This window comes from Ruditapes philippinarum, unplaced genomic scaffold, assembly GCF_026571515.1.
Source record: "Ruditapes philippinarum isolate M1 unplaced genomic scaffold, ASM2657151v2 ctg153_1_1_1_1, whole genome shotgun sequence".
Classification (NCBI taxonomy): Eukaryota; Metazoa; Mollusca; class Bivalvia; order Venerida; family Veneridae; genus Ruditapes; species Ruditapes philippinarum.
This window is the reverse complement of record NW_026856019.1, coordinates 118,276-134,209: the sequence shown is the minus strand read 5'-3', so window position 1 is coordinate 134,209 and position 15,934 is coordinate 118,276. Positions and strand designations below refer to the sequence as shown.

The 15,934-nt window shown below is 30.9% G+C and overlaps 1 protein-coding gene across 2 annotated transcripts in view; it reads right to left on the bottom strand.

The window, feature by feature from the left end:
- Positions 1-15,934, bottom strand: part of LOC132745131 (nipped-B-like protein) — a 61,555-nt gene that overhangs the window by 34,030 nt on the left and 11,591 nt on the right. Inside the window, exons 1-2 of one of the 2 annotated variants that reach the window (XM_060733960.1) lie at positions 8,360-9,072; positions 1,906-2,038 (exon numbers count right to left, since the gene is read on the bottom strand). In XM_060733960.1, the coding sequence (XP_060589943.1) occupies positions 1,906-2,038; positions 8,360-8,395 (169 nt within the window). In that variant the 5' untranslated portion in view covers positions 8,396-9,072. Of the gene's footprint in view, positions 1-1,905; positions 2,039-8,359; positions 9,073-15,934 lie in introns of those variants that run through there. The other variant, XM_060733962.1, reaches the window with a different exon arrangement.

Sequence of the window (15,934 nt, the reverse complement as noted above, 5' to 3'; positions counted from 1 at the left end):
CTGACGGAAGCGAACACATAAAATGGGCATGAAATTATAGCTAAATGTCGCCCAATAGCTCAATTCTGGTCATTAATTCTCCATTATTGATTGGAAACAATCTAGAAAGAGGATATTAAGATGGTATTAATGAACCCTCCGTATTTAATGGAAGTATTGGAAGATTGTAAATCGAAATTTAACAGGAAAAAAACCCACAAGAGCTGCACATTATGGGTTTTGCAAAGAATGAGCATTGGAGGGAGGGGGTGTTAGTATGCATTTCTACAGTATTTCAAGATAAAGCTATTGTGAAATTCATATTCATATATTATTACTTTGTTTGATTATGTGTTTGTACTTTATATGCATATTTTATATATATAAATCATGTTTTATACAAAATAAAATTTTCAAAAATAGCACCCATAAACGTTTATTTTAGTTTATAAAATTTTTACTCTATAAAAGTTTGCCTTTATAAACACCACTTTAATCACGTGTAATGTCTACCTGACATATTTGTTTAAATAGATTACAATTAATCGTCGGCAAGATCAAAGAATTTTCAATTAACAGAAAACATAAACAAGGGAAACAAGTGGATCAGACGTAAATAACAAATGAACTTTTGAGTTTTCTTATCCAGAAATGTTGACAATATAATTAATTACCTTGGCAGAGGAATTTCCAGTTTTTCCTTCCTAATAACTGACGGTTGGACGTAAATTGATGACGCAAAACATTTATTATAAATTATTTCGAAAAAGAGAAACAACGTGATTCAGAAACAAGGCTTTCATAATAACGGTAATATTCTTTTTCAAAGTACGAGTCATACTTCAAAGTTAACCAATGAAAACAATCTATATATTACCGGTTCAAAGTAAGATTGACAACTTCAGGCACATCGTACTCTTAAAATAGTAAGTGCAAGTTAAAGTTAAAATATCAGGCATATTCCAAATTCAGGGCCGGTGTTCTCGGTTCCGTTGTCGAGTCAAAATGAAATTACAAAATAAAATAAAGCAACGCTCCCCCATAATAATCAGTACATTGTAAAGTACCAATAGTTGCAAAATGTCTGATAGTAATGACCAATTATACATTGAATAATTAAAAGCCTTTTAGTGAACTCAAAACGTCATACTACAATCTGAAACAAAATTTAGTACCACATTACACTGTAAATGTTTGCTATTTATATTTAATGTCGAGTCTATTTGAGAACATAAACTCACTAAGAATCCAAACTCGAGAGAAACCCAATTCGGGAAAGGATGATTATTATGAAATATGAATCTACCGGAAGTGACAGCGACTTGGCGTCTATTTCTTTTTTGTTCTTATATTTTATGAAAAAGAAGAATACTTCAAAATGTATTTGTTACTAAAATTAAGTAAACAGTCATTAGTGTTCTGTTGATTTGAATTGATTTCACATTAGAGAATTTAGGATATTAGTTTATTAGACGACGGTTTACTTGCTAGAAGTCAAATTTCAGGAAACGGATATCCTTTCCTGAAACTTCATATAAGGATTATTGGATGCAGGCGAGTATTCCGAATGTTCAGACATTTGGAACTGGAAATGAAAATAAAAATAAAATTCCAATAACTCACGTACTTGCAAAGTTTTCATAAACGATTATACCTGGGAAGATACTTGCCTTTACACAATGATCACTTTCTTTGCAAGCCGACCCTTTACAAGCTTGTTCTTAGTGAAATGAAAATATCTTCCTGTTAGTCCGGACTCTTTCTGGTTACAATCGCTTTGACCAAGAAAATAATTTGTCACAATATCAATGTTATATGGACGCATGTTATTGTGATTTCTTTGTGGAAACTATTTATGGAAGAACTCAATTAGTCAAATACCTACAACAAGAGAAATTCATACAAACATATAATAAGGAGACTTACATGTATGTAGACATTCTATAATGGTTGTGGCATCGATGTAATAACCGCCGCAAAGGACACAAATCAAGTGAGGATTAACTTCCGATACACGCAGACGCTTGAACCGTTCCATTTTCCGGAAGCTTCGGTCCAGCTGAAAGTAAGAATAAATAATAATTAAATTGTACATGAAAGAACAATTCCTGCACATCAGGTGATACGAAAAAATCACGGTCATGAAAGATATATAAATCCGTAGAATTTTAAAATAATCTCTGGATATCTGTCGTAAAGTGTGTAGAAAATAGATGTGTGGAAATAAATGACTATTTATATTATTAAGTTTGACTAGGGGATGGGGAATTTTTCTCGGTATACCTGACTTATACTTTTATTTGACAGAATAAAAATACGCATTAAAGCTTGAAAGCAAAACTTAACAAAATAACTGTTTCATGATGTGGAAAACATGTGTACCTTGAAAAATCATCAGTATTCAAATGGTGTATTCGTGAAATTTACAAAATTAATTAACGTACGAAAATCACAATGAATGAATCAATCAAGAACAGTAGTAAACCTAATACTTTGAGAAATTTGTATTTAAATGATTCAGCAAAATATACAAAAAAAAATAGTTCAATGACTTTCGGAAATGGATAATTAATAATTATGTGAAATTGGTAAAATTTAACCGTTTAAATCTTATCAGTTACAAATAATGTTCTGATTAAAGCAATGAAATTAAAGGGAATATCTTAAGTTTGACTACAAAAAAAAACGCCGATAGTTTTATACGAATTTATGTATAAAAGTTATATAACAGTTGAAGAAAAAAAAACCTTCTCAACGTTCCGCCAATAACTAACCTTTTCTGTTCTATATACAAAAATATACGTGTATACGTTAAAGGATATAAAACTATTTCTAATTAAATATTTTTGTAAATGATTTATAGTGTAATGTACGGGAACGATATATTATCATATCTTAGCAGGAAAGTGATTGTTGCATACGCTGCTAACGGAATATATAAACGTACTTCTTTCAAACAAGTATTTTGAAATTATTCTTTTTTAAAAATTCAAACAATAGGCAGCAGATTCATAGCTTTAAAAAGGGGTATATTGTCAATTTATAGTAAACAATCAATGGAAATCGCTCGTCCATCGCTTTAGTTAAAATATGTTTGAAAGGAAATAATGTATGGATTAGCGTCAAATTCGTTTATAAAGAAAGAGAATTAAATATTTTCATATCCCTTCAAACATCATGACTAGAATATTAATTGCAATTTTTATCTTGTTATACTGAGAGCTACGTGCATGTATTTCTTTACAAGCATTAAGGTATTATCAAATATAAAAACAAAGCTTAAGTTATGGCTGTTTTGCGTCGGGTCAAGGTTTTAATTTTTCTGTATCCAGGGTTCCAGTTTCAGACATGGAATGCGTCATGGACCGCCTTCATAAAGTCTTCCTAAAGATTAGTGTTATACACACCTGAGACAAAAACTCCTCCATTAAACGGTGTTACATTTCCCTTTGAAGATTCTCATAACAGATATCTCATTTTAAATAATTCTAAAATTTTGTCTGAAATGTTAATACTTGAAAATCGGCCCATTGCAGCGCATTATCAGTGTTTTCTTTCTTTCTATTTTTGTTAAAGACGTATTTAAGATCTTTAAAAGTTTTATTTCATTGAGCAAAATAACTTTTATCAAAAGAGCAGGTAAAGAAATCAAAGATAATGTGGGGGAAAACTATTGACAGGAAATAAATGTAACTGGAAACTATAACGAGCTATCGGAGAGAAAAAAACAAACAAGAAAGCTTGTAAAAAGATATTAATTTCAACAGGTATGTGAAGAGTTAAAACTCTTTATGTAATGCAAGGCATTCGGGTTATCGCGTATAACATTTTAAAAATCCGTATTGGGTAAGCTTGTTATGGGTACATTTCATTCAATGGTATTTACTATTATAACTTGTTTTTGTAGGTATTTGGATACAAAATCCGCGTTTATCTTTCCGTTCATCTACGTAATTACGGTGTACAAAGCGTACATATTTTTCAATAGGCGGCCAATCCATAAAATCGGTGGCGTTGAATTGAACTTATTTATCCGTCTAATGAGGAGATTCCTTGAGTAATCCATATAAATCATTATGATTGTGACTGGCTTTGTCGAAAAACTGTTTACCCCGCCCACTTTGTGCAGAACGAGGCGGTATTACGCTTATGTTAGAAGATGTTAGGTTCTGATAACGATTATTATGTTAAAGTGTAGAGGGTTTGAATTTCTAACTACGAGTTTTTACAATCGTTAGATAAGAATGTATGAGAAAGGTGAACGGGGTCATTGTTCGTAAATACAGAAGTAGTTTTCGCAAATAATTTTATACAATTTTGTTCAACTTTGGGTAATGTTATAAAGGCGTTTATATCTCACATCCGGATCTGTGTACAGTTAATAAAAACATACACAAGAGGTTTATTGTGAAACCACTTAATGAAGTTTCGTCTTTATATATATACACAGTATAACCAAATAACAGTCGAACCTTGTTTCTTGTGCTACAGTCACTGTTGATTTACTGATATACTTATTGGTGAACTGAATCCACAGGGTATGTCTTTATATGACCAATGTTTTATTCTTTGTATTAAAAGAATGAATGTCCGGTTATGTGTGTTCTTTTTTTTGTGGTATTTTCATTGTTTTGAAACAGGACGGAGTACGAAAATATATTTTTGTTATCTGTCTGCTATCTTGGGGGCTAGGACTGGTTTTGTTGTTGTTTTTGCTGGTGGTGATGTTGTTGTTGTATGATAAAAAGTTGTGGTTACAAAGAACAGAATAGAACACAATCCAACACTTACATAAAAATAATACATACATATCATCGACTTATTAAACGTTCATGCTGTTTTATGCACTTATGTAATTTCGTAAAACACGTATGAATAATAATCATTTATATCTGTCAGGGCATACGTGTTCTCGAAAATTAATGACCGAAAAAAAAAATGTAGGAAATTACACATTTATGACTACGGTCTCTGTGCTGTTTAGTCTAATAATCAAAGCAAGGTTTTTGGTCTAAGCTAAAAAAAATCTATTGCACACCGTTCACGAATTTAACGCATTAATACACGATTTAAGCGCAATAAATTATTTAAAATTACGTCTTCACTTCGTCTCATACAAAGAACATGTTTATAATTAAAAGCGTCTGTCGAGACTGATTGTTAGGGTAATAAGCCAAACGCTTGCACATATTCTAAATAACGTCAGGGAAAAAATGAAATTTAACTCAAACGTTGTCTAAGATTTGCTCTACTTTTGGACCATTTGTTTAGAATAAAGAAGTAGTCCCTAAAACCGTAAATCTATCTTTAAAAAATATTCTTAAGCCTCTGAATAAAAACTGAATAAACTCTTTTTATAAGAAAATAAAACACCCACCAACACAAAAAAAAACACAACATAAAAGGGAACAGGTAATGTATATATCAGGTTAATTCATCAGATATGCCACGATTTAAAGATTTCTTTACTCCCCCAGATACTGATCTAATCTTTAAAATGAAACCCAAGTACGTCTTTATCAAAGACGAAAAATGCAATCATTTGTTAAGGTTACTTTTCAGAATTCTCATTGAAAGTACTTGTTCGTGTTCAGTTCTCGTGCATTTACGATAAACGCATCTCAAGTGGCTGACAAATAAATTTGAAGTTGATGTAAACGAAAACGTCTCCATTGTTGCGAAAGACGCGTACTTATTTATACAGCACGTTTTTTCGTAATCTTTAATGTTGCCTGTGAAAGTCTGGTTCCACAATTCTCCCATAGAGCCGACAGGAATTGTACGTATACATGTAGAAAGTACATGTCTGCGATGTTTTCGGAGTTGATGGACATGTTAATGATGCAGGATGCAGACGATACGGTTGGGAGCTGCATGTCCCATTCTAAACATTATAACATAACCGTCTTCAAAACTACTTAATAAACGTAAGTGACATGAAATACAGGGAAATAAGCACAGGCAAGTGTGCAGTTTGTTTTATTATTTTGTGACAAATTGCACAGTTTTCTGTGCAATAATAATGACAAGATAATAAAACATGACGAAGATTGATGCTGAATAAAAACACCCAAACATAATTTCAATTGTTTCTCTATCGTCGTTTAAAAGAGTAAAATAAATTAAACGACTTCAGCGTTATATCGGATGAAAATTGCACGTCATATTCATGATGGAGCTGCAGTATCTATACATACATGTACATGTATTATCAACTACAGTCTTTTCGTATGTGAAAACAACAATATATTTCTATGCTTGCAATATTTATTATGTCATCTATGTATACTATTCATTATCCAATGATTTTTTGGAAAACAAACATGAAAACCAATATTATACACCATTTTCTCTCATCTGCGTACACAAAAAAAGATGTCGGCTGATTTATCATTATCGTCTGTTTGATTCTATGAATGCAACACCACGATCTAGCTGTAACATTAAACCACACCATTCTGTAAGATTATACGCTAAATGTTATGGTCAGTGGTTTCTCACGGTCATTTTACATCAAAATATCTTGACCGGACACACTAAATATCATACGATGCATTGTATCAAACGAGAAGCAACAAGATAGTGTAATTGATTGCGTTAAATTAGAGAGAAAGAAATTTCTTCTGAACCATTCTAACATACGGACTGGCTCTAAATTAAACGAAATCTTATGATAATTTCCATACAGCAGACGAAGAATGCGTGCTAAAAAACAGACTGTTGGAAATAATGAAAAGGCAACATTAGTTCTCACGTGCACTTGGGGTAATTGGTGATCTAGTAAAGTTCCTTATCATACATTAAAAGCATGTTGTTAAATTTCACATGGATCAGGAAAGCTACGAAAAATTAAAAATAAAACAACACAAAACATCGCCCACATGCTACTGAAGAAAGTGCAAAACTGTTATAAATTACGTTAGCCATCCCTTCAACAACAACAACAACAGCACGAAAAGATTTCGAAACAACAGTGGCACTTAAATCCAGATAGCATTGTTGCAGAGTTGAAGCATATGGCAATTCAAATAAAGTTACATAATTTGATCCCACATAGAGAATACCTGGCTCATACGTCATTGCTTCATATTATCGAATTATTTTACGTACTGGTACTTCCGGTTTTGAGTTCCAGCTACATTAATATGTTGCAATTACTGGACAGAAATCTTAAGTATCAACATCATCATATTGCAGGATACAGTAACCACAAAAGATGCAGAAATAAATATTAAAAAATGTTAGTACTAAATGTAGAGTTCACACCGTTATATCCTGGTTATTGTGCACGTGATTTCCGAGTAAGTTTAAGTGGTAAAACAATCGATATATAAAGTACGTGGAAATAAAATCAAACGATCTTGACACCATTACGCTGCTCATCGTGTAATGACGACATTGACAATATAATCTGACATTGAAGACATTGATTTTTGTCTGATTAAAATGATACAGTCAAACTTCTACTTACATATACAGTCAAACATGTGTGACAAACTATCCTAATAAAGAGGAGCATAGACTTACCAACCTCTCGTCAAAGCTCATTGTTGTTTTTTGTTGGGTTTTTTCAATTACAAATACATGTTAAATTAACCTGAATCAAGACACCACCTGTCTAGAACGATTACCTGTAATGGTCGTTCTAGACAAGTCATTCTGTTTAACTACATCACTAAAAGTTTCATCTTTAAATCATCAATACATAGTATTACACAATCACCTATACGGACAGATTACATAATGTACAAAAAAACAAAAACTTGTCGATTCATTTCCTGCCCCGATAAATCTAATCTCAGAAATGGAAATTCTGCAAGTATAAAACCACTGTCAAAAGGTTCATCAATTATTCATAAAATATATTATACATGTGAATAGTAATGTCTATTTCTCTTCGTCAAGTATTTCCCAATACCAGAGCATCCAAAGTTTTTCAATACAACTGCACGATATCACTGGGAGACGATCAAACACCGGAAATTGTGTTTTCCAAGAAAATAAAGCAGACGACATTTAGACGAGTACATAACTCCATAGCAATTTTGTCATTTCACTCTATTTTTTCGTTATAACAAAGCTAATAAAATTCAAATCAAGTTTTTTTTACTGGCGTCGCAGTGTAGTCTCGTTTTAACAATTATATCTCCTATTTCAAAAGACGGCAAAGGGCATAGTAACAAAATGATATCAAATTAAAATGTATTTTATATCTCTTTGCACGGGGCTAACAGCTGAAATGAAGCGTTATTTGAACTCCCTGTAAAAGTAACTTTCACACATGCTAATTTATACGCACACCGTGTAATATATTTTTAAAGCAAAAGAATCTATATATATATTGACATTTAAAGTATATGAAATGAAATGATGACCTTACCCTTTGACATATGCTAATTTTCCCAGACATGTCCATCGTAGAACAAAGGTTATGTCCCCTTATATTTGCTATTGAATTATCTCCCCTGACATCTTGTTAACATTCACTGTTTCCTCATTGACCCCAAGAAAAAAAACCTTATAAAACAATGAAGTTTCCATACATAGTTGAAACACATTAAATCCATTTATCCCCGATATTATCTCCCTTTATGAAAATCAAAAAACCTGCACATAAGAAAGTCCATTATTAAACGATATGCAAAATAAATTAAATGATTTCCTATTCATGAACTCTGTATAATATGCATAAATGAACTGAAATTTCCAGCTACACAGGTATAATAAGAGCACTAAATCCCCCTCACGATGAATAAGATCACATCCGCAGTTTCAAGTCTCAGCATATAGTAAACTTTGTGAACACAATTAATTATTCCCCCTAAAGCGTTTGATTTATCATACTCCGAGCTATTTAACTATATTCCGTGCTTTGATGCGCATCTTAAGAGAACGTTGCAGCGTAATAAGCACTTAATGTGCAAGAATTCTCCCGGTTTTTTAATACACATTGTACATGTATAGTTTAAGCACTACCAGACCACACCGTATATACAATAACATAAATGACAGAATAAGTAATTTACTTTGTGTGTCTAGTATGATAAATTAAACATCGGGCAATAAAAATAGAGCACAAACGGCCGTATCGTCTTTCAGAACGTATTCAAGCGAAAACGACGTTAATGGGAATTTATGTCAATCAAATACTATGTGGGCGGAGCTACGTCCAACGCGAGGCATGGATTTGGGCGACTTCCAACGAGCTTCATGATTAATTAAATTTGTTTGGTAGATTTTATCATTCATAGAGATAAAGTTCAAACAAGCACGAAACAGTTTTGATGAAACAAAGAAGAGTCCAAAAAATTTTGAGTCATGTTACGTCATGTATATGGGATTTTATATAAATATTTCTTTAGTGTAATTTTATTTTAAATATTTAAAAGGCAAGGGAAAAAATAAAAAGACAGAAAATGTAAAGAAAAGGTTTTTTTAGCACAAAAAAATCTGGAAATTTTAAACGGATGTACTTGATGACATTTGATGTATTATCTTCATGCAAAACAGGTTTACAAATGTTATGAATGTATGAATTTCCTGCGAAACTTCGCGCCTATTTTTAACGTTTTTTACATTTATACTCTCCCATCGGAAATGAAAACACTTACAGTGTTCTATAAAATGTTACATGGAAAATAAAGACATGGGAAAACCTTTATATATTACTAAGTACAAAAATTCTTTAACTCAGCGTATTTGTTGGCAATAAATAATGCATATGTAATTATTTATTTTTATAAAGTAAGCTGTAATGGGAAAACTTGGCGCTCTGTGTTGCCTAGCAACTTAAAGGAGGGTTTAACATATCTGTGCCAATTATTACGTCATTTCTGTATAGTAATTGTTGCTTTCAAAGCTTTATCACCGAAAATGGCGCAATATTATTTACACAAGATAAATTAGCTCGGCACTAAATATAAATCTGTTAAAATCTGCAGATAAAACCAAGTACAATATTTGTCATAGAAAACTGTTGCACATTAAAAGGGGCTTTTAAAATGCGTTTATTATTTAAACCAACAGTCGGTCTGTACGCTAATATTTTGACACATGCCTCTAGGCTTTAGATTATAAATTAACTTCGTTTTACACATAAAAAAATCATAATTTAATTTTTGTGCATTAACATATACATTAAACAGGAAATCACTCTGGTATTTAAAAATTCAATGACATATCTTTTAAATTAATGGTTAATTCATTTGATTATACATCGCAAATTTTATACGAATCCCGGAAACAAACAACAGAAAAAATTGTAAAGATTTAATAAAATAACTAAGCTTATGAAATAAAGCGCGAGTAATACATAAAAAAAATTGAATTGATAAAATAATGCACGATCTTAGTGAATTAATAATGCACGTGACCTGGGGTTTACAATCTGCCAAAAGCTGATATGATATTTCCCCCTTGCCTGACACACGGCCTCTATCCGGGCTTAATTCGTCAATAGATTAAAACAGAAAACTTGTGATAATAATCATAAAATGTCAATACTAAATACGACTAATGGGTCACGTGGTCGTAGTTTTTATCTGTCCGAGGCATATCCGCTTACGACATCATGCGGATTCTTTCCCTCTTGACCGTACACACATTCAGAGATCATTGGATTTTTTTTATTGACTTGGACAACACTATCTGTTTTACGACATAGATGCTTTTGACGTTGTATTAATATTTCAACACAAAGCATATTTCCATCTTAAAATAAAGAAATAAAGATACCTGGCAGCGAACACTCAAGATAAAACTTCAGGTACATGCACATGTACTAAATTCTTACACATCAAAAAAAAAAAAATATCAATGAATATATTGAAAAGAAAATTGAAAAAGACCCCCAATCCCCTGTAAAAGTAAGTACATGTATAAACTGATAAAACTTATTGAAGCACCACTATAAAACGCTAGTGCCAAAAAAAAAACACGTCTATGTATATACAGACACGTCATTAAACCAATAAAAATACAATAATTTCAGGTAGTTTTTTTTCCATTTCACTTCAGTGTTCTTTATATTTCTACTTTTTTTATCAGTACACACATTTCTCTTTTCATAATGATGATAAGAACGGAAACAAATCTGCCACACAACAAAAACGAAATAAATACCTTACCAACACAGGAAATGCATTTTCCATGCAAAAAATGCACAGTCATTAAAATTGGAGAGAGAGAATAATGTAAATCTACGTTGCAACTGAATACGTGGAGAGAAATGTCCCGACTCGAGTGTATCATAAAATGAGCCGCGTCATGACAAAACCAACATAATGGGTTTGCGACAAGCATGGATCCAGACCAGCCTGCGCATCCGCGCAGTCTGATCAGGATCCATGCTGTTCGCTTACAAACCCTATAACAAGTAGAGAAACTGATAGCGAACAGCATGGATCCTGATCAGACTGCGCGGATGCGCAGGCTGGTCTGGATCCATGCTGGTCGCAAACCCATTATGTTGGTTTTGTCGTGACGCGGCTCAAATAAACATAAAATTCGCTGCTTATAAAAACTACTATATACAACATTATGACACTTCATTCATTTATCATACAGGGGTCTTTACTTCGTGACAAGATAAATCTTCATAATTTAAAAGCACTAGTCATAAACTACGTGCAACTTTTAAAACATGAATATAATGTTTTAAATGTTCTAGTTTTTTCCTACCCCTGCTCTTCAAACATTGATATATCATGAATACTAATAAGGTTGTTTTTCCTACTTGTCAAAATATAATGAGAAAAAAATCATAGTAGCCTTTTCTTTGAACGAGTGTTTTTCGTGGACGAAGCACAAGGAGTGATTCAATATAACTATGTTTTTAGAGTTTTACATAAACAATAAATGCATTTGATTTCAATAAAGAAACTCTGTAAACATTTAGGCAGACGAATTAAATAAATATCATTAAATTAACCTAAATTCACTCTGAATCATTATAAATTCATATATAATCATCCTACCAAAATTTATATTTAGATTGACAATAGTTAAGAAACGGTATTTTATAGTCTAAATTTTTGATAAATAAATTAGATGAGAAATCATTACTAGAGAATGTTAAAAGATGTCTTTTTAAAATATTTAACACAGACATTAAGAAATTGAGCTAAATTAATTTATAAACGGATACAAAGTTTCAAGATATACTATGCTCATCTAACGATAAAATACTTTTATTAGAAATTAATTGAAATTCTCTCTGAATATGTCCAATTTGAATAAGAGAATGTCCAAAATATATTTATGAAACTTCATTCCCTATTACTGGTCAAGTTTATTTGATCCTGTCTTTAAAAAAAAGTGCCAGTTTGTTTTAAAAGATACTTGTATCTGTCTACAGTGGTAAAGTCTAACGGAATATATCGTCTGTACGTGTACTCAAAAGATATCCATTTTACATGATAAGAAAGTAAAGCAATTATCAGTATTTTCAAATATTACATTTGGGCATAACATTTAAAAATAGCGTTAGTCACGCAGTTGTCCTCTATGTTATATACCTATTTTTGATAGTGACCTATTTCTTTTATATGTCTACATATTTGATTTGCTCATGTTTTTGTACATTATACAAACTGAGTGTTATTGTAAATAAAATTGAAATTGAAATTGAAATTGTACGTGAAGAATCTCTGTCTACACGCAGTTACAGGTTTGTCTTGTATAATTAAAAAAAATGTACAAAAAATACACGGAATAACATAGCATGATTGAACGTTTCGTTTAACATTTTAGTAAGTTCAAAATGTACCGCAGAATTTCAAATTTCCAAAACTACCGTATACCTTTTTTCTTTCTTCTTATTTCACGTTAAAAATACTTTTTGTTCTGTATATAATAGATCATGAACAATATATTAGGGGTGTTGTTTTGCAAAGTATAAAAAATTTTCACATTTTATTACGGACATTTTCGTTTATTTATGTAGAAAAAACATTCAAATTTACTATTTTAACGTAAATAATTATAATGTCTGTTTTTAAGGTTTTGGGAAAAAAATCATTTTTGTTTACTAAGCACCGTTTTATTTAACTTTTTTTTTCGACGAAATCAATGTAAATAATCAACTGTAGAAAACACTCCAAATTTTATATTCTAAAGTGTTTTAAACTCCACGAAAAACAAATTCTAGAAACAAAAAACACCCGCATTTAACATTTATGACCAAAAATATCTCTATTTAAATAATGATTTATGTTATCATTTTATTGTTTGCTTGGTCAAATAAGTTTGTAAAGTTGAAATAGCACTTGCAAATATTGCTAAATCAGTTGAAAAAGTCTTGAAATATATTTTATCATTTACATAAATAAAAATGCCGGAATATTTTTTAATGAAAAGCGAGTTATTTGAAGTGTATATTTATTTCTTTATCTCAAATCAAATATTTCCAGTTAAAAATAGTGAATTATTATTATGAACAAACAGTAAAATGGATAATTTGAGCAACAAAATGCATTTTATCTAATCCAAATACATACAGGGATATATCAGCGTTCGTTTATATTCTGTCATTCCTTTACTTTTTCATTCAAGAAATGTCGTCTGATAATGAGTTAAAACGGAAACGTTACATATTTGTTCAGCGGCGGGAAACTTGTACTTCCGGACAATAAAGCGCCCCCTACGTTTTAAACATGGCTTATCAGGTTGACGATCTAAATCTTGACCTTTGAAGTGCCAATTTCTGCCCTTTTAAGTGACTCGTGCTTGAAAAACTTCCGTTTAAAATTGTGCATTTCCGTAAAAGGGAAGTTACATTAAGTTACAGTTATTCTCGTGTACTAATCTGACGGGTTTTGTTGTTTTTTCCCTTTCCTATTTTTTCCATTTACGTGTTCGCATGTTAGTATATGAACATGATCAACGAGGAAAAATAAATACACCATTTTGTGAGCATTCAAATGTATATACACATTATTATTTCACATTTTTTAGAAATGTTTTTTATAAGTTACGCTTACATACTACCTATAATTCCCCCTTTCCTTTTTGAAATTTTGCACGATACAGAATAAAGAACTTATTGACGACATAAATTTATTTTGTCATTTTAAACAATTCATCACATAATGTTTCCACACTTGTTTCTTTTATTGTTCCGTTGTTAGAACTTTACATTTCCGAGTGAAAAAATAATAAGATTTTTACGCATGTTGCATTGAAAAAATATTTTATTTGAATTCCTTAGAATTTATGAAAATAGCAAAAAGATTTTTTTTAACTTTACATTACTTTCTTTATTCTGCGACAGAAAACAAAAATCTCGACAAATTGTCAGATGTTGGCAATATATTTTACGACAAATCTGTCTTGACAATATCTATCAAAAATTTAATTCTATGCAACTGCTTAAAATTGAGGAAAAAACACACACACACACACAAACAACTTAACCATACAAAATCAGATATTTTCTTAACTTACGAGATCAAAGTTTTAACAATAGAATATAGAGAAGTCGTATAGATATGGCAGCAATATCTTGAAATTTTCAAATGCATATATATTTGTACTAAAATGAATAATTTTTGTATCATTTCTATTCTCGTTGTTTACCGTTTCCTACAAAATTACGAATCAAAACGAACAAAACTATATTTATTACATTTTAAAACTGTTTGAAACATCGTAATCTAAAGTTTCTTCTGTCACAGATATTTTTTGCAACATATTTACTTGTTATATTTCTTGTCATCATATCTCATGTATCAATATTTCACGTATACGTAAAATAAATAAATAAGTCTCTGGTGGCCAAACTGTGTTTCATTCTTCATTTTCAGGGATGGTGGTGACAAAATAATAGAAGAGTTTTTTCTCAACGTAAACTTCATTCTATTTAACATACTGTACTTGGTTGTTCAAATTATTTAGAAATTGTGCGACAAATTTAAAATAAAAATACATTTGCATATGAACATGTATATATACTATGATCACATAGTACGTAAACTAACGTTAAACGTAACTGATTGTACTGCGACTGATGTAGGTTTAATGCAAAGAGTTTAAACTTCTATAATAAATTACATACGAGCACATTTTTAACATACATATTTAAAATTATTTATTTTGATTTAATCAATTGAATTTAATTGTAAATTTCTAATTTCATAATAAGTAACTAATAAGATTTAGTACAGTGTTAATGCAATCGAGAATTACTAAATCATTAAGAATTTATTGCTATTTACTAAAAAGTATTCGGTTATTAATTTTCTTGTTTGCTATTGACTATCATTTTAAACCAAAAAAGACACTGTTTATATGCCCCTCCCCCATGCTCATGTACAGTCTTCTCCCCGTAACTTTAAAACACCAGAAGACAGATTGTATGATTTATTCTGTATGAAAAAAAACTAAACGGAAAATAGTCTTTAAAATTTGCACGATGTTCGAAAGATTTTTTAAAATTTAAATTAAAGACACAATAAGCTTCAATTTCCTCCGACGAAAAGGCATACGTATGTTTAATCTCTAACTTGTCAGTTTAAACAGTTTATTTTAAAACAAGTTAACACATTTACAATTTACAAATAAAACTTTTGCAACACATGAAATGTATGAAGAAGGATCAGAATCTTTAACTTGACTAATAGTTAAAAAGCAAAAGATGGTTTGGCTTGATGGTCAATGAGTTCCGTTTAGGAAACCTACAGAAATAAAAACAACAACATTTTATGGAGCTTAACGAGTCTGTATTTTCCTTTTTTTATTTTCAAACAATCCAAGAATTTAAGGTGAATCTCCTTTTCAGCATAAGTATTAACTATCCTTTATTTACAGATGAGCAAGTATATGTACATCGTATGTAGAGATTACCGCGCGCATGTGAAACAGTGCACGAGATTTTAATCAATTAGAGGTAACGCAGGATGTGCAGTAAAATTCCAATTTTTCGATTAAGTTCTGTCTTGAAATGTCAGACTGTAAGAGA